At 42.9% G+C, this 20345-nt stretch overlaps 3 protein-coding genes across 3 annotated transcripts; all 3 read left to right on the top strand.

Annotated features, from left to right (window-relative positions):
• Window positions 1-2475: 2475 nt before the first annotated feature.
• LOC137791843 (NACHT, LRR and PYD domains-containing protein 12-like) lies at window positions 2476-9069 on the top strand. The gene is made up of 11 exons (XM_068587035.1): window positions 2476-2746; window positions 2833-2856; window positions 2980-4732; window positions 4873-5046; window positions 5212-5385; window positions 5473-5646; window positions 6396-6569; window positions 6716-6886; window positions 7069-7242; window positions 7612-7658; window positions 8492-9069. The coding sequence occupies exons 1-11, from the start codon at window positions 2476-2478 to the stop codon at window positions 9067-9069; spliced, it is 3714 nt and encodes a 1237-aa protein (XP_068443136.1).
• Window positions 9070-10531: 1462 nt separating this feature from the next.
• Window positions 10532-12558, top strand: LOC137791810 (fibrinogen C domain-containing protein 1-like). Its single transcript, XM_068586992.1, has 5 exons — window positions 10532-10609; window positions 10879-10986; window positions 11271-11388; window positions 11808-11987; window positions 12212-12558. The coding sequence occupies exons 1-5, from the start codon at window positions 10532-10534 to the stop codon at window positions 12508-12510; spliced, it is 783 nt and encodes a 260-aa protein (XP_068443093.1). The 3' UTR covers window positions 12511-12558.
• Window positions 12559-17414: 4856 nt separating this feature from the next.
• LOC137791872 (fibrinogen-like protein 1) lies at window positions 17415-20235 on the top strand. The gene is made up of 5 exons (XM_068587075.1): window positions 17415-17495; window positions 17765-17872; window positions 18147-18264; window positions 18750-18929; window positions 19937-20235. The coding sequence occupies exons 1-5, from the start codon at window positions 17418-17420 to the stop codon at window positions 20233-20235; spliced, it is 783 nt and encodes a 260-aa protein (XP_068443176.1). The 5' UTR covers window positions 17415-17417.
• The last annotated feature ends 110 nt before the right edge of the window (window positions 20236-20345 follow it).

A 20345-nucleotide genomic window follows, 5' to 3' on the forward strand; every position in this document is an offset into this window, starting at 1 on the left:
TGTTTCCTGAGAGGAGGGTGTCCTGTGACCCGGTGTGTTCCAGTGTTTATCAGTGTGGTCACGATGCCCATCGGAGAGTAAGACTTACACCGTTATTCTAAAGCTGATTTGGACCAATTTTGACCGAATGGTCACAGCTTCAAGCCGATGGACTTGCTGATGATGTATGACGGCTCAGATGACCAGTCACACAGTGACCTGTCTGGGTTTGAAACATGGGAACACACTGGGAGCAACTATTTACAGTCGTAGATAACAATTACAATAATTACAAATATGAGCAAAATGATTACCGTTAATTTCTTAAAGCTACTGTAGATATGTTTGTTTCTTTGACTGGTATTTTGTTGCTAATAGATTCTCAGAAATTCAAATAAAAGATGACATGTGTTTGTCATAAAGTGTGTTTGAAACATATATACTGTACAGTATAGTGAGCATTATGGTAATATCTTAAAGGACCTTAACACATAAGTTGTATACTACATGAAAAAAATAAGTTATTATACTTGGAACAGTGTTTGAACATGAATATATATATATATATATATATATATATATATATATATATATATATATATATATATATATATATATATATATATATATATATATATATATGGGTATGTGTGCGCCCATTCATTTCTTACTGGTTTGAAGTGTCCAGATCCATGAAATTCGGTGCAACATTTTAATCAAATGATAACAGTTGGGTTATTAACACTGTCATCAAAGCTAATAAAACCACACAGACACAACCTTATTAGCTGAATTTTAAAGTGTTGAACTCTATAAATAAGTAAAACAAATTTGGATTTATTACAATCTAACAGACAATATTTACTCTATTGATGATGGCTCAGATTTTTAAAGAGCAAATAGATTATTTTAATTAAAATACCCACTATGTAGTACTGATCATGCATTTCATTTATATGCATTTTATTGGTTGTTGTAAATAGTTTCTGTTCCATCCACAATATTTTTAGGAACTATACATCTACAATCTTATTATCTGTTGACCGCAGAGAGCTTTGTCCCACAAACTGTTTCATATGTATTTCACAATTGCCTGACACGGGATATGAATACTAGCCATCACAAAGACTGAATATGAATACTAGCCATCACAAATACTGAATATGAATACTAGCCATCACAAATACTGAATATGAATACTAGCCATCACAAATACTGAATATGAATACTAGCCATCACAAAGACTGAATATGAATACTACCCATCACAAATACTGAATATGAATACTACCCATCACAAATACTGAATATGAATACTAACCATCACAAAGACTGAATATAAATACTAACCATCACAAATACTGAATATGAATACTAACCATCACAAAGACTGAATATGAATACTACCCATCACAAATACTGAATATGAATACTAACCATCACAAAGACTGAATATAAATACTAACCATCACAAATACTGAATATGAATACTAACCATCACAAAGACTGAATATAAATACTAACCATCACAAAGACTGAATATAAATACTAACCATCACAAAGACTGAATATAAATACTAACCATCACAAAGACTGAATATTAATACTAACCATCACAAAGACTGAATATAAATACTAACCATCACAAAGACTGAATATAAATACTAACCATCACAAAGACTGAATATGAATACTAACCATCACAAAGACTGAATATAAATACTAACCATCACAAATACTGAATATGAATACTAACCATCACAAAGACTGAATATAAATACTAACCATCACAAAGACTGAATATGAATACTAACCATCACAAAGACTGAATATAAATACTAACCATCACAAAGACTGAATATGAATACTAACCATCACAAAGACTGAATATAAATACTAACCCATCACAAAGACTGAATATAAATACTAACCATCACAAATACTGAATATAAATACTAACCCATCACAAAGACTGAATATAAATACTAACCATCACAAAGACTGAATATAAATACTAACCATCACAAAGACTGAATATGAATACTAACCCATCAGAAAGACTGAATTCTCCAGAGTCGTACTCCTGCATCTCATGGTTTGAGAACATGATATTTTCTTTCTCTCTAGATGTATCTGCTCGGTAAAATGAAGAACATAACTCTGTGACACAGAGAGAAACTAAAATAATGAGCTAGTCAGTTCAACTCGGTTCCTTTTATTCACTTTTTTTTCTGAAGAGTTCCCCTATCACTGGACTGGCTCTACTTGTTCGTCTGACATGTAAACAAATTCACTCTCATGGAAAACTGATAAGAAGGAACAAAGCATTTACTGTAAACTGGGGTTGTTTAGTCTAGGCAGTGACAGCGGTTACGCGGCTGTAAAACATGTTGTAAACTCAAAACTGAAACTGCTGCTGCATTTGAACGTTGCTCCTGCCAGAGGATGGACACCGAACGACAGGACTGGCTGATCGCATGACCAGCTCGGGAAAAAGATGGCTCGTGTCCCTGAGCTGCTCTTGGCCACTTTGGATGAGCTGGTTGATAAAGACCTGAGGACGTTCCAGTGGTTCCTTTACAGTAATGTTCTTGAAGGAATCCCTCATATACCAAAGTCACGAGCCGAGGGGGCGGACAGGCCGGGCACAGTGGATATTTTGGTGCAGACGAATGGCTACGACGGTGCTGTTTCTGTTACAGTGGATATACTGATGAGGATGAAACTCAAACTTTGGGCTGAAACATTAAAGCAGAAGTACGAGGAAGGTAAAACACATTTAAAAAGAACATAATTTGACTATGTAGTTAGTTTGTGACTTAACAACTCTCTCTTCTCTTTATCTCTTTATCAGTTCCAATAAATCAAGCTGGCAAAGGTAAGGAGATAAAATGGTAGCCACACAGTCATGTTAAAGCGTTCAAACTCATAAATCCATTTACTGTATATACTCAAGATTAAAGTACATGGAGTGATAGTGTTTTATTTATTCTTTGGACAGACATTGACTACCATGCAATCAGAGAAAAACTGAAATCCACCCTGAGGAGGAAGTACCAAAACCTTTACCAGGGCAATGCAGATGAAGGCGACACCGTTTACCTGAACAAAATATTTACTGAACTGCACGTGATTGAAGGTGCCTGGGGAGGTCTCAACGAGGAGCACGAGGTCAGACAGCAGAGGTCCAACTATGTGACAACAGAAGAAACCTCCATTAAAGCTAGGGACATTTTCAAACCCAAGCCCAACCAAGAGAAGCAAATCCGAACTGTGCTGACCCAGGGTATACCTGGAGTGGGCAAAACTGTCTGCGCACAGAAGTTTACCCTGAGTTGGGCAGAAGGAGAGGAAAATCAAGATATTGCCTTCCTTTTCCCGCTTCCTTTCCGGGAACTGAATCCCAACATCGGCGAGAAGGACTGCAGTCTCATGCAGCTTCTCCATCAATTCTTCCCTGAGATGAAACCTCTTGAGACGGTGGGAACAGAACGCAAAGTCCTCTTCATCTTTGACGGTCTGGACGAGACTCTCCTGCCCTTGAACTTCAAGCACAACAAGGTTGTGAGAGATGAGACGGAACCGGCCTCGCTAGATGTGCTGATCACCAACATCATCACGGGAGATCTTCTGGGCAACGCTCTCATCTGGATCACGTCCAGACCTGCGGCGAGTTGCCGGATTCCTCGGAAACACATCCACCAGTGGACAGAGGTGAAGGGCTTTGCTAATGAACAGAGGGAGGAATACTTCAGGAGGAGTTTGGATGATGATAACCTCGCCATCAGGATCATCAACCATGTGAAGTCATCGAGAAGCCTCTGCATAATGTGTCAGATACCAGTTTTCTGCTGGATCACAGTCACTGTAATGAAGAACATGTTGCAAAACACTGTGACAGGACGCATGCCCAGCACCCTGACGGAGATGTACGCGCATCTCCTTCTCTGCCAGACAGACCGGATGACTGAAGGCCACTACCCAATGGGAAGTGACAATGTTGTTTTGAAGCTAGCAGAGCTGGCTTTCCGTCAGCTGGAGAAAAGAAAACTGATCTTCTACGAGGCTGACTTGAAAGAGTGTGGCATGGATGTCAAAGAGGCAACCATCTACTCAGGAGTTTGCACAGAGGTCTTTGTGATGGGGGGCAGGAGGAGAAGAGAAGTTTTTAGCTTTGTGCATTTAACCATCCAAGAGTTTCTGGCAGCTGTGTTCGTCCATCACTCCTACATGCAAAGAAAGGACAATTTTCTTCTTGGGTACCTAAAAAGGATGTCAACAAGATGGCTCCCAAAGTCGGTGTTCGGTTTTCACAAGACTGCCGTCGAAAAAGCCTTGGAGTGTTCAGATGGCCACTGGGACCTCTTCCTTCGCTTTCTCCTGGGACTGTCGCTGAAGCCGAACCAGGAGCTCCTGGGTCGAATCCTGCCATTGGAAGCAGCAGGAGAGGAGGACTTGGAGAGAACCATCCAGTTTATCAAGGAGAAGATCAAAGATGAACCAGAGGCCAAGCTCAACCTCTTCCACTGCCTGAGTGAGCTGAAAGATGAGTCTTTGGTACAGGAGATCCAGAGCTTTGTGAGTTCTGGGCGCTTTGATGCCAAACAGCTGTCTCCAGTCCAGTGGTCTGCTCTCACTTTTGAACTGATGACATCAGAGGCAATAGAGGAAGAGTTTGACTTGAAAAAGTACATGAGATCAGAAGAAGGGGTAGTGAAGCTGCTGGCTGTCATTACGTCGTCCACACGAGCTCTGTAAGTTGATAATGATGAGTGTTGTATGTTGGATTAAGTTGTTCTGCAAACAAATTGTTTTTCTGTGTAATGCTGCATTCTTTGATTTTGACTTTCTCCCCATGTTAAGACAGAACATGTGTTGTTTGTGCTTTTTCTAGGTTAAATCACTGCAACCTCACTGAGAGCAGCTGTGAAGCGTTGACCTCCGCACTGAGTTCAACCTCCTCTCACCTGAGAGAACTGGACCTGAGCGACAACAACCTCAAGGATTCAGGGCTGAAGCTGCTTTCTGTTGGATTAGGGAGTCCACATTGTAAACTGAGGAGTTTAAGGTCTGTAATAATTGCCAGTAGTCTTTTAGAAACTTGCTTTAAACAAGTGGTTAAAAGACCTGGGTTTAGGTCTTCTGCAGTCATAATTGCTATTGATTTATATACAGCTCACTTGAGCTATGTTTCAGTTCTGAATATTAACAGATTTATTTGACCTTTAATTAGATTGCACATGTGCAAACTGGAGGGAGACTGCTGTGAGGCACTGGCTGTTGCACTCAGCGCAGAGTCGACCCAACTCAGAGAACTGGACCTGAGTGCTAATAACTTCCATAAAGCAGCAGTAAAAGCTCTGTGTGTGGGACTGCGCAGCCACCACTGCAAACTGGAAACAGTGAGGTTAGTGTTTCTTGCTGACAAACTTTAATTCACAAGTCATGTATTTAAGAAAATTAACTCCTGTTGTTTTGGTAAATATTCTTGCAGGTTGAATCAGTGCAAGCTGAACGAGAACTGCTGTGAAGATTTAGCTACAGTGTTGAGTTCAGGCCCATCGCAGCTGAAAACTCTTGACCTGAGCAACAACCACCTGAAGGATGCTGGTGCGTCTCTGCTTGCAGCTGGACTGATGAGTGCAACCTGTAGACTGGAAACACTTTGGTCAGTGCAATCCTCTCAAATGAAAAATATGACTGTGGTTGTCCAAGTGACTTTTAAAGTATAGGGCCTGAAAGGTCACTGTGGCAATCTCACAGTTCAAACGTAGAGACATAGTGCAACTCAAGAGCTAGAACATAGTTCCTTAAGTGCAAAGGAAATCTTAATATTTTGTTTTGATGCTGAGTCCTGATTTAGTGATTTCTTTTGTATCAACATGTGTATTTAAGTGTATGTGCATTGATCACATTAAGTACTCTAGCGGATAAAGTGTTTCTAAAATAATACAAACATCCAAATTATACAGATATAGAGCAACATTAACGTTCCACTGGATTTGTCATGCGTTAAGAGTACAATACGGTACAGTGGGTTTAGAGCCTGTTAAGTGTAAACAGATAACTGCTGCGGTTCATGTGTTCATGTATACACGTGTTTGTATAACTGTCGACAATTCAAACAAGACAGGCAAGGAGTTTCTAAATAAAACGGGAAACAGAAAGTTAATTGTTTTGTTTTATGACCTATATTTTTACTTGGTTCACACAACCTTATTTGCACTCACAAAATCAATATACACCTGTCAGCCTAGCATTAAACCACAAGGAGGCAAAGTTAGCAACTCCCTCGTCAACATTGTGTGTGTGTGTGTGTGTGTGTGTGTGTGTGTGTGTGTGTGCAGTGTGAACTGATCTCTGTGTCTCACGTGGTGTGCTGTAAGTTGTAATTGGACATTTTCTCTCGCCTCTTAGGCTCAGCTGGTGTGGCCTGACACAGAAATGCTGCCACCACATCGGCTCAGCTCTCAGCTCTGACTCTGCCACCATGAGAGAGCTGGACCTGACTGGAAACAACCTGCAGGGTCTCGACACACAGTCGCTGTTTGCTGGTCTGCAAAGTCCAAACTGTAAACTGGAGATAATCAGGTCAGGTCACGCCGGTTCAGCGGCTTATATCGATGCAATGATTCAGTTCTATATGACCACTCGGGTCATGACGAGTTCCTTAGAAATAAAGTTCAATTCAACTTCGGCACATAACCCACTGGAACAAAACATATCCCCTTCTGCAGGTTAAATGAATGCAATCTCCAGAAATGCTGCGCTGATCTGGCCTCAGTGCTCCGCTCCGACACCTCTCACCTGAAGCAGCTTGATCTGAGTGGGAACGACCTGCAGGACCCGGGAGTCAAGCTGCTCTGCGCTGGACTGACATGCACAGACTGTAAACTGGAGATTTTACGGTAAACTAGCTTTACATTCAAAGGGACATCGTCTTTAATTGCTCAATCAGATAACTTGCAAGAAAACACTTGATTGTACATATAAAAAACAACTTGAAATTGATGACAGGAAAGTAACAAATGATGGTTAAAGATGAACAAGACTGGAAGTGATTCAATTTGAAAACCTTGCCTCCACAAAGGCTGTCGTTCTGTGGAGTCACAGAGAAAGGCAGCACTTATTTGGCTTCAGCGCTGAGCTCCAACCCTTCTCGCCTGAGGCAGCTGGACCTCAGCTACAACTACCTGCAGGACTCAGGCGTGAAGCTCATCTCAGTTCATTTGAAAGACCCGCTCTGTAAACTGGAGACATTAAGGTAAACGATGTATCTCTGCAATGAGTGTCTTTGGGGATTTCAGGGTGTAAATGTCTTCATTTGTTTCCTAGTACAACACTTCTGTAAATATAAGAAGTGAGACCATGTGCCTTGTTAAAATGGGATTTTTTTGTTAAATAAGCAAGACGTCTTGTGGGTTAAAGTTTCATTTAAAGTTCGATACATTGCATGGAACAGAAAGTGCATCGTACATGCGAAGCAAAGTGCAACATGTCCACATGTTCTACAACACATACAATCACATTTTACATACATATGCATTTTGGTAGAAAAGCCAGATATAAATAATCATAAAACCTAATAATGTATCTATTAATATTTTCAAACTGTATATCCTCCTGTATACAGAGTGGACCATAATGCAGAGTGCTACTTGAAATCAACACTGAAAAACTGTGAGTGCAGTGTTTTCTATTTATATTATTTTCATTCGCTTTACATTTTTGGCCCAGTGGCAACAATCTGTAATGTTGGCAAAGACGAGACTCAAAAGCCTTGTAGTTGTTGGCAGCAGCAGGCTCAGGATCAGTTTCTGAACCTGCAACTGCACAGCTGTGTAAGAAGCTGTAACTGGACTCTCTTACAAGAAAAGAAAACCTGCCGCATGTGTTTAGGTAACGCATGAATGACTTCACCGGTTTCAAAACGGCATCAAGCCTCTAAGAGTTCTTCAATTTAAAATGTAAAACTTCAAATGGTTATGTTTATTTCTGAATCATGTCTTCCGTCTCAGTTTAATTGTAGTTTCTGTCTTGTCTGGATTGTTTGCACGGATACTGTATATGTGACATGTGCATGATGAAATATTTCAGCCCATCCACTTGCTTTTTGCTTGAGCTATTGTCATTTGTCCAACAGATGGCAGGATATAGATAAATAGTTTTACCACTGAAAGTGTGGGTTACGTAAATCTGGTTTATTTCTGTCTCTCTCTTCCTCATTTCCGTTGCTTGCGTCTGTCTCTCTGTCTGTCTGTCTATGTCTACTTGTTTGAATTAGACACAGTCTTCTTCTGGTTGGCAATATTTTATATTTTTTTATGTTGGGTAATTACATAACATAAAAATGCATTACCAACGCCTTTGAGAACCAAAATAGTAGGGGCCCTGAGAAAAAAAATCTAGTTGTAAGGGCCTTTACTACATCAGATCGGGCTCTCCTATGAGTTAATACGGCTCTGGGATCTCATCATTGCTGTGAAATAAAACCATATTGGTGTTTTGTACAGATGCATGTTCGCTGACGTTGGACACGAACACAGCCGCCAAGTCTCTGTTTCTGTACGACGGTGGAAAGCAGGTGACGTGGGTCAGGGAGGCACAGCAGTACCCAGATCACCCTGAGAGGTTCGAGAGTGTCTCCCAGGTGCTGTGTTGCCAAGCCCTCACCCAACGGCACTACTGGGAGGTGGAGTGGCGAGGGCGCTGGGTGGATGTCGCTGTGGCGATGAAGGCGATCCGTAGGAGGGCGAGCTCTCACCTCTGTGGGTTCGGCTACACAGACCAGTCCTGGAGTCTGTACTGTTCTGAGGATCACTACAGCGCTCAGCACGACCACCAGCCTGTGGAAATAGCAGCACCCGCGTCTTGCTCCCACAGGGTGGGAGTGTATCTGGACCGGCCGGGTGGCACCTTGTCCTTCTACAGCGTCTCGTCCGGCACCCTCAGCCACCTTCACACGTTCTACAGCACCTTCACGGAGCCCGTCTACCCCGGGTTTGGGATGGAGTCCGATGACAGCTCTGTAACTATATGTGCAGTGGAGGGTTTGCGAGAACTGGTTCCTCTATCAAAAGGGCAGAAATAAATGACGGCTGTTGAATGCAGGTCAATTTGAGAATAATTCAAATTCGAATGACAGGAAATTTGGGTTTTTGGTGACAGAGCATGGCACCAAAGCTGAAGAATACTGTGATGAGTTGGGGGTGCAAGATAATTCTGAACTTGGTAGCATCATTTACTAAAACATCTTTTTGCTAAACAGACAACTGTAAACTTCCATCCAGCCATGCTAGCAGCCGTTAGGCTGTACTTTGAGCTTTAGGCTCAATGCTCATGAACCAGGCCAAACAACACACAAGACTTCAAGTGCTATCATTTTAGAGATCTTTATTGTCTTCTGATATTTTCCTGTAATCTTTTTGAAAATGAGTAAATAAAAAATGGTTTTCAATTTCAATTTATTTCTTGTTGTTTACCTGAATATTGTACCAGTTTGGCATCAACATGGCACCAACATGGCATCAATATGGCATCAACATGGCATCAATATGGCATCAACATGGCACCTACATGGCACCAATATGGTACCAACATGGCACCAACATGGCACCAATATGGCACCAACATGGCATCAACATGGCACCAACATGGCACCAATATGGCACCAATATGGCACCAACATGGCACCAACATGGCACCAACATGGCACCAATATGGCACCAACATGGCACCAACATGGCATCAACATGACACCAACATGACACCAACATGGCACCAACATGGCACCAATATGGCACCGACATGGCATCAACATGGCAGCAACATGGCACCAATATAACAGTATCCATAGCAGGACTGCTGCTTCAAACTAACATGAGCTGTCTCTCTGACTCATTCTCAATCCTGTCCCTCTGTTTGTCACTCCCAACAAACATTTCAGCATCTTCACACTCCCCCACCTTCAGCACCACCTGAATCCCGTCTTTTTTTGTCTCACTACTATCCTGGAAAACCTCCTTGTCACTTCTGCCGGTACCCTTCTGTCACAAATTACTCCTGACACTCTTGGCAGCGTTCTAGGAAAATCAGAGGATCATCAAAGTCTCTCGAATACACCACCTGGGTACCATGAATGTACAAAGTATGGTGCCAATCAATCATGCAGTCTTTGGTCCTGTGTTGTCTTACAGGCGTGAGGAAACAGTTAGTGATTGGGAGTGTGCGATTTCCTGAGTGGGCATTGTTGTTTAGACTTTGCTCCTCAGTCTGCGAGACAGGACGTGACGACAATTATGGTAAACATGAAGTAGGTGTGGTAGTTTAGTTGTTTGGAAAAGGTGCAACTGCTCTGGAATTTGAGCTGGCACACAAGGATCATCCAGCACACAGGTCAGTGCTAAACAGAACGCTTACATTACTATGAGCTAATAAAGTCAGTGTTGGTTTCCTGAAAGTGAACAAAGGCTGAAAAGTCTCACTGCTCAGACAGTTGTTTTATCATTTATAAGATGTTTTAAAAAGAGGTTCTCTTTTGAACGCAGGTCAAGATGAAGACTCTGGTCGGGTATTGTGTGCTCATCTCGGTGTTTCTTTTGAGCTGCACTGGACAAGCTGAGGTAATACAACTACATAATATCTCTTCCTCTCTGCATTGTCTTCCTCCTCTCTTTTGTCTTTAATATGTTTCAGACAAGCTGCTCAATTCTCACGCTCTGGCTTAATCTGTATTTTTGAGTCTCACCATGAAACTGTTTCTCTGATTTTTAATCCCCAGGAGGTGAATTTCCTTGAAGGTACTGTGAATGTTATTCTCGCCTCACAATTTCATGCAATGCACACATTTTGGAAGGTCGTGTATATTCATATTTCATGATGTTCCTCTTGTTTTTCTCTTGTGGCTCTAACCTCAGGCACAGACTGCACACAGATTAAGACTCTCTCACCACAAGCGACCAGTGGCGTTTATTGGATCCAGCCTTCTAGACTCAAGCCCGCGTTCAAGGTATAACAAAAGACCCAAACCTGAGATGTAATGTTCATAGCAAGGCTTGACTGTAGTGGACCATTCGCTAAGCCCCACCCCCTTGGTTATTGTAAGTGCTACTTTCTTTATTCAAGGTATGGTTGGAAAAGATGTGTTTTTAGTTTGTGGCAGGAGATGTAGAGACTTTCTGCTGTCCTGATGTCAATGGGGAGCTCATTCCACCATTGAGGAGCTAGGACAGCAAATAGTCGTGACTTTGTTGAGTAGTGTGGGTGAAGTTGTTAACTGAATTATCTGCTCAGGTGTTCTGTGAAATGCGGTCAGACGGCGGCTGGACGGTGTTTCAGAGGCGCAGTGGAGGAAAGGTTTCCTTCAACAGGAAATGGGCAGCATATAAAAATGGTTTTGGAAATTTGACAAGTAAGAAAATAATATGAAACTGATTGCATTTGTTAAGGAATGTGAGGATGAATCAAACTTGTTAAACTTATGACACAGTGAACATATCCCAGACAGGATTTGGAATTCAATTAGTTGTTATGAAGGTGAAACATTGCAAAAATTAACAGATGTTTTTATTCCTTATTGACATTGGCTAGAAACAGCCTATTTTACCACATACTCTCATGTGAAGAGATCAGATTACAATGTAAACACAATATGCACACAGACATGTATGCCAATCAGGCTGTGGTACCACAGAGTAAAAGCATTGTGTGAACTTCAGAAATTGCAATCCTAAACGTTCAAACCCCTGCATCCTGCAGCAGTGACAACTCAAAGCAATGTTGTATCAGGAAAAAACTGAATGGTCTCCTTGTGCGCTGCTGATTCTCTAGACGACCACTGGCTGGGTCTGATGAAGGTTTTCTCTCTTACCAAGACCAAGACCTGGACCCTGAGGGTCGACCTGTGGGACCACAACAATGCCACCGCTTACGCCGAGTACAGCAACTTCCGGTTGGGCAATAAAAAAGCAGCTTTTAAACTGCATGTCAGAAACTACAATGGAGATGCAGGTACTGCTGGCTTTTGGCCATCGTTTCCCACTTCTTTTTAGCGATACATTCATTTTTATCCGACTTACTTCACTTCCATGCTGGTTGGACAGTCTTTTGCCCCGGTTTAGGTCTCCTCTGTACTCATCTTCTGCCTCATGAGCTCACAGTGGCCACTGTTCCACAAGCGTTGCATTTCAAAAGGCCCCCACTGAATCCTGAACGGTTTCCATCTTTGTCCACAGGTGATGCCATCCGTGGTGCCTATCCAGGCATCGACCAGAACGGCTTTGGCTTCAGCACCACCGACCGCGACAACGACGGCTGCAACCCATGCCTCTTTGGTGACATTGCGCAAAATGCCTGTACCACTACAGAAGGTGGTGGCTGGTGGTTCAGTAAGTGTGGCTCTGCCAGCCTGAACGGAGACTGGAATCCTAAAGGTGACCACATCGGTTGGTCGTCAGGCCTCCACTGGCGTACCTGGAAAGGTCATGGGTGGTACTCCATGAAGGCCACCAGGATGATGATCAAGTCTGTGTGAGCGGAGCCAACCATCACTTAACTTCATACTGTTCTAGTGGCACATCCAGGCTGGTAGTACGTTTAGCAATAGGACTTTCTTTTTCTGCCTTTGCAGAATGATTATTGTTGATGGATTTAAAATGTCTTCATGTTAACATGAGAGGAAGACATTTTAACTGGTCGATGACATCATCATTGAGGTTTGATTGATTGCATAATTAAAAGTCAATAAACAGGGTCAGAGGAGACTCTCAGAGAGAAGATGGTGGAGTTGACTTTAGGCTGAAAATGAGAGAGAGAGAGAGAGCGAGAGAGAGAGAGAGAGAGAGAGAGAGAGAGAGAGAGAGAGAGAGAGATTCGACAATATGCACTGAAAACAAATATGATTTGAATATTCTTTGAGGGAATTGATAAAAATTGTTCTTAACATTGACTAATGGGAAAAGTGTGAAGATACTTTCTGTTTTATACAAGGAAAGAAAGTAAGAAAGTGAATGTTAAATTCACAGATTGTTTTTGTGTGCTTTCCAAGGTTTTGTTCACTGAAATTCATGTTTTTGGTAAATGAAAAACATTGAAACACATTTCAAAACAATATCCAAAAACCTGAATAATACAGAACATTTAAACCTTCACACAATCTCACTAAAAGTCAGTTCTTACCTCCAGGACGTCCACGTTACGTAGCATGAAGACTAAGACACAGACAGCCAGAAAGAAGAAGATGGCGCCGTACCCCCTACTTGTACATGATAGGACCTTCATCATCAGTGATTATCTTCACCTTCAGCTCCAGTGAAGCTCTTACTCTGGAAATGGATTAAAAAATATCTATATATTCATAGATGTATTGTCTTGATCGAGTGTGGTGGGGCGGAGACTCAGGTACAGAGGAAGACAGGGGGCAGGTTTCAGCAAAAATCAAAAGGGCACTTTACTGGCGTTCACAAAAACAGGCACCAAAAAAAGGGCAGACACAAAACTGGAACACTCACACAGGTACACAGCGACGAACGACAAATGACCACCTGCCAGGAGACAAAGGAAAGCAGGGAGGTATATAGAAGAGAGGGAAAACACAGGTGTAGATCAGGGGACGAACACCTGTGACATATATAAAATAAAGAATTGGGTAATTAACACCCTTTATGCAATAGGCGTCAAACTCAAGGCCACGTCATTTATGTGGCCCGCGACAGCTTGCAAGGCATATGACAGTCGTGAAATTTAAGTCTATCACAGCAAAATCACCAGAGCCAAATTAACACTCTCAGATTTGATTTTAACACTTTTGAAGAATGTGTTGCAGAGAGTGGTCTTTCTTGGAAACAAAAGAATCCAGCGCCAACAAGATGAGGATGGTCTGACTATGCCGGCTGCCAACGACTCCTTGATGTATTTCTCCATGGCCTCCCTCTCAGGACGGGACAGTTTATAAAGCCGGCGAGACGGGTGAGAAGCGCCTGGGAGAAGATCTATGGCACAGTCGTAAGGGCGGTGAGGAGGCAACGAGAGGGCTAAATCCTTACTGAACACCTTCCCTGGATCGTGATAATCAGCTGGGATGACGGACAGGTTAGGGGGTTGAGGGCTTGGTGGTAATGTGGGGACCTCTGCAGGAGGCAGTGCTGACTGCAAGCAGGCCGAGAGACAGAAAAGGCTTCAGCTAAGCACTCTACCCGCTGACGAGTCGATGTGTGGGTTATGCAACCTTAACCAGGAATAACCCAGGACTAGTGGGGAGTTAGGGAAGAAATTACGTTGAGCTAAATAACCTCACAATGGTTACCAGACAGGACAAGGGACAAAGACGCTGATTGATGGGGAAACTTAAGCAAAAGGCTTGCCATCTAAGGCAGTTGCCATGAGTAGGGACTGTGATTGTTCTAAGGGAAAACCGGCCTGGAGGGCCACGTCTCCGTCTAAGAAACTATCCTCAGCGCCAGAATCGACCAGGGCAAAGAGGGGCAAGGAGAGTTGTTGGTGACAAAGAGTGGCTCAAATCAGCAACCTATGTGGGAATGCCTGGTTTGGGGAACGAGACGGGGAACTAGACAGGGAACTAGGTTGGCTCGCCAGAAACCCACTACTACTGGCGAGCCCTGTCTTTTGAGCGGACTGGGCAGAGAGCAAAGAAGTGACCGGGCTGGCCGCAGTAAAGGCACTCGCCCACCCTCATCCTGCGCTGTCGTTCAGCAGGAGAAAGATGAGCACACAACAACTGCATTGGCTCCTCACCGGGAGGAGCGAGGGCTGATGCCATGGAGGGATGAGCCAGCATGGCGTAATGAGCTGGCATGGAGGGTGGTCGCATTCCCCATTTAGCTTGATGTGGTGAAGAGTAGAGGCTTAAAAACTGACTGGGACGGCCGGCCATCTCTTTGCGTTGCTCACACAAGGGCTTATCGAGCCGGATAGCGAGGGAAACCAGAGAATCAAAGTCAACAGGTTCCTCACGAGAAGCCAGTCAAACCCTGAGGTGTTTGCTGAGCCCATTCAAAAGCGCCCCTCACAATGCCTCATCGTTTCATCTGGAATCCGCTGCGATTGTTCTAAACTCGAAAGAGAAATCAGCCGAACTTCTGGGGCCCTGGCGGAGGTTAATCAAGCGCATAGCCGCATCACCCACGTGGTCCGGGTTGTCAAAAAAACCCTTCATCCTGCAAATGAAGTCTTCATAGGAAAGGGCAGTAACTGCCAGATTAGAATTAACGGCTTCTGCCCAGGCTAAAGCCCTTCCTCTCAACAGGCCCAAAATATAACGCACCTTGGAAACATCGGAGGGGAAGGTCAACGGCCGCTGGCTAAAACCCAGAGAACACTGGAGAAGGAAACCTCAGCACCTATCCAGGTCTCCAGGGAAGGGTTCAGGGACCATGACAAAAATCTGAAAAGATTGCATTAGAGCCAAATAGACCAGTCAGACCAGTCGAAGCTGCTAGCAATGACTGGTCGGACTGCATTCAAGGGCGTGACTTAACGAGGGACGATTCAATGTTCAGTTTGTTCGGTTAGTTCCCTTGAGTTTATTTAATTCAACAGGCATTTTCTTGTATTTTAGTATGCCGAAAGCATGAGCAAGGCAGAACTGAGCCCACTTTAATATTTGTTAATTTATCGCAAGTAATATTGTTTTATTCAACAAAATTTTGCATATATCCTAATTTCCTTATATCATATTATTATATTAGTATTATTATCGTATGAGCAAAAATGTATACAGTATCCATAACTTTGTATTTACCTGAAACTAAGAATCATTGAGTTTTAGTTACCTTAGAATGAGTCCTTCATCTCACAGAGTCCGCCATGTTTCTAAGTAGCCCTGAACCTACAAACCAAACACTGGATCTAACGAGAGTCTTTCATGTTTTTATGTTAGCTGATGGCCAGTGTAGCTATAAGACACGCTTGGAAAGGGAGGGGTGAGCAGAGGGGTATTCATTGCAGTGTGAAACCTCACCTCTAATGGCCACTAAATCTCATGGCGTGAACACTAAAGAGGCTTCGATGCGTCCTGCTAATGGGACCAGGGCGTCACACAAAAGCAGAATGTAAACTGGGACACTAGTCTGCTGTGTGTCGAGGTCTGTATGATTATAGCTACTGATCCGCTTCACATCGTTTTAAAGTGATTTAATGAAGGTTAACACAGTCATGCAATTTGCTCTGCACGTTACTTCTCATGGATTTATTAAACATATGTGTGACCTCAGATGCTGCAGGAACTTTAAGCATTGAAGGAACTTTTCATACAGTAGCCTATGAAGCAGCTGTGGAAAGCAGATACTGTATGAACCTCCTACATTCATTTATAGATTGATGCAGACACACATCTGACCTACAACACATGAGGACAACGAGACAGGCGTCAGACTGGTTTGTCAGACTGGTTTGTCAGACTGGTTTGTCAGACTAGTTTGTCAGACTGGTTTGTCAGACTGGTTTGTCAGACTGGTTTGTCCAGTGCTTCAACTCAAATCCCTCTTGGATACTGAATCTCAGGTTGCAGGTCCTTAAGCAAGAGCACGGCGATGGCATAAAAGAAGCCAAACAATCTGATCTAATAGACTTTGTAAACCTCAAGTCTTGTGAATACACTGCTCAGTGTTTACGTTGACATATCCTATTATAAAAAGTTTTACCACAGCAATGTGCAAACTCAAGAGAACAAGAAACAGTAGATGACGATCACTTTCAATCAATGTTGAAGCTGATACTTTTACTGACATTAAGTTTTGAATGCATGATTCTATAAACTGGTCAGACAATTTCAACTGTATGTAAACAGAGTATCTAATAACTGAGTACAAGTAATGTACAACATACAAATTCCCCTCTGAAATGTTGTGAATCAGAAGTATTAAGTTGCATAAAACGGAAGTAGTAGAAGTAAAACAATGTGATTAAATCAAAAATATTTGTTAAATAACTATTATTGAGTTTTTCTTTAAAGCCAAGTTGTGCCGTTCAACAACCACAGTTTTGCACGTTGTCCAGCACCTTCACACGTGGATGTACAATATATTGTGCCAGTCCATCACGCAGTGTTTGGTTCTGTGCAGTGACATTGTGTCACGACATTGTGCGATTGGGAGTGTGCGATTTCCTAAGTGGGCGCTGACTGTCTTGGACGTCAACAACATGGCAGGTATTTCTTGTTTGAGTCCACTTTGGAATGTTTGCCTGAGGTAAGAAGACGGGCTATAAGAGGTCTGTTGTCTCCTGCTCAGTCTGCACGACAGGACGTGGATCATCCATCACACAGGTCAGTGCCAGAAAGAACGCTTACATTACTATGAGCTCATAATGTCAGTGTTGGTCTCGTGAAAGTGAACAAAGGCTGAAAAGTCTCACTGCTCAGACAGTTGTTTTATCATTTATAAGATGTTTTAAAAAGAGGTTCTCTTTTGAACGCAGGTCAAGATGAAGACTCTGGTCGGGTATTGTGTGCTCATCTCGGTGTTTCTTTTGAGCTGCACTGGACAAGCTGAGGTAATACAACTACATGATATCTCTTCCTCTCTGCATTGTCTTCCTCCTCTCTTTTGTCTTTAATATGTTTCAGGCAAGCTGCTCAATTCTCACGCTCTGGCTTAATCTGTATTTTTGAGTCTCACTATGAAACTGTTTCTCTGATTTTTAATCCCCAGGAGGTGAATTTCCTTGAAGGTACTGTGAATGTTATTCTCGCCTCACGATTTCATGCAATGCACACATTTTGGAAGGTCGTGTATATTCATATTTCATGATGTTCCTCTTGTTTTTCTCTTGTGGCTCTAACCTCAGGCACAGACTGCACACAGATTAAGACTCTCTCACCACAAGCGACCAGTGGGGTTTATTGGATCCAGCCTTCTAGACTCAAGCCAGCGTTCAAGGTATAACAAAAGACCCAAACCTGAGATGTAATGTTCATAGCAAGGCTTGACTGTAATGGACCATTCGCTAAGCCCCACCCCCTTAGTTATTGTCGCAATGCATGTCCTTACCAATACACAATCTTAAATTGTACAGCTCTTTTTCTGTTGTGATGAATCAAGAAATGATCAAGAAAAAGAATAGAGCGCATGCAAAGTCCTATCAAACCTCTGTGGAAGACATGTCATGTTTGTATTTCTAACATACTGCATGTTAACTGGACTACCTGCTCAGGTGTTCTGTGAAATGCGGTCAGACGGCGGCTGGACGGTGTTTCAGAGGCGCAGTGGAGGAGAGGTTTCTTTTGACAGGGAATGGGCAGCATATAAAAATGGTTTTGGAGACTTCTCTGGTAAGTAAAGAATATACAACCGGTTGCGTTTGATCAGGGATGTGAGGATGAATCAAACATGTGATTAACTGTGACACCCCTTACTTATGACACAGGGACATGTGAACATATCCCAGAAAGCAGAAGAACAGACAGGATTTGGAATTCAATTAGTTGTTATTAAGGTGAAACATTGCAAGAATTAACAGATTTTGTTTTCCTTATTGACATTCAATGGAAACTATTTTACCACTTTTACCACATGCTCTCATGTGAAGAGTTGGAAATCAGATTACATTGTAAACGCAATAGGCACAGTTTCTATCACACATACAGTCCTTGTATGCAAATCAGGCTGTGGTACCACAGAGTAAAAGCATTGTGTGAACTTCAGAAATTGCAATCCTGAACGTTCAAACCCCTGCATCCTGCAGCAGTGACAACTCAAAGCAATGTTGTATCAGGAAAAAACTGAATGGTCTCCTTGTGCTCTGCTGATTCTCTAGACGACCACTGGCTGGGTCTGATGAAGGTTTCCTCTCTTACCAAGACCAAGACCTGGACCCTGAGGGTCGACCTGTGGGACCACGACGATGTCAACGCTTTTGCAGAGTACAGCAACTTCCGGTTGGACAATGAAGAAGCAGCTTTCAAACTGCATGTCGGCAACTACAATGGAGATGCAGGTACTGACTGCTTTTGGCCATCTGATATGCCTAATATCAGATGGCCTGATATGCTTACTTGACGGAGTTATCCGCGTGTCCTGTTGTTCTCATAAATTCTGAATTTTTCCGACAAGAGCTTCATGTCCCTTACTCCCGTAGCTGTCCATGCTGGATCGGTACCCCTTGATTTAAAAAGCAAGCATGGAAAGTAAGATATAGCGTTAGAACGACTGCATCCAGCAGCTAGCTTAGCCAAACCGCTCTGGCGTCGCTTAGCCGTCTCCACAGAAGCTGCTTCCCTTTCACGACAGTCTGTTGTCTTACGGTGAGGTCCAGTTGATCTGGGACGAGGTGTTTTACCTGTAGTTTCTCCACCAAAGTTCTTCAATCAAGAGGAGAGATTTTACCGAGTTGGCATTTGGTCTTCTTTGAAGAGCACTGCTCGTGCTCTCACTCGCAATAATCATGTTGTTAAAATGGTGCCTCGAGAGACTAGCCCTGACGAGAGCGAGAGACAGGAACGCGCACCCTGGGGCCAAGTGAGAATGGCCCCAGTGTGAATCTTTTTTTTTGGGTGCTGATTGGATAAATTGTATGTCACTCATTTATATCTTAAATCAGTGATTGGCTAAACTGCTTATTAGACCCGTCTTTCTTGGGCAAAATGGACCTGGCCACAGCATGTGCACTTAATAAAATGCTACACATTGGAGCTTTAAAGTGAGTCAATGTATCTTTTGAAAGAGGGAAATAATACAATATTTCCTCTTTCAAAAGTGGATTAAAATAAAATGCACGCCAATCTACCCTGAGGAGTTTTACTTGATATGGTATGACCAGTAGCTTATGGCGGCTGACGTTAGCTAATTTTGGTAAACTTAATTTAGTGAATAGGTTCACTGTCTCCTCTGTACTCATCTTCTGCCTCATGAGCTCACAGTGGACAATTTTCCACAAACGTTGCATTTCAAAAGGCCCCCACTGAATCCTGAACTTGCTTATATGGTTTCCATCTTTGTCCACAGGTGATGCCATCCGTGGTTCCTATCCAGGCATCGACCAGAACGGCTTTGGCTTCAGCACCATCGACCGCGACAACGACGGCTGCAACCCATGCATCTTTGTTGACATTGTTCAACATGCTTGTACCTCTACAGAAGGTGGTGGCTGGTGGTTCAACACATGTGGCTCTGCCAGCCTGAACGGACACTGGCATCCTAAAGGTGACCACACCGATTGGTATTCAGGCCTCCACTGGGGTACCTGGAAAGGTCATGGGTCGTACTCCATGAAGGCCACCAGGATGATGATCAAGTCTGTGTGAGCGGAGCCAACCATCACTTAACTTCATACTGTTCTAGTGGCACATCCAGGCTGGTAGTATGTTTAGCAATAGGACTTTCTTTTTCTGCCTTTGCAGAATGATTATTGTTG

Source organism: Clinocottus analis, unplaced genomic scaffold (genome assembly GCF_023055335.1).
Source record: "Clinocottus analis isolate CAN_PGR_092001 unplaced genomic scaffold, fCliAna1.0.p SCAF_20, whole genome shotgun sequence".
NCBI lineage: Eukaryota > Metazoa > Chordata > Actinopteri > Perciformes > Cottidae > Clinocottus > Clinocottus analis.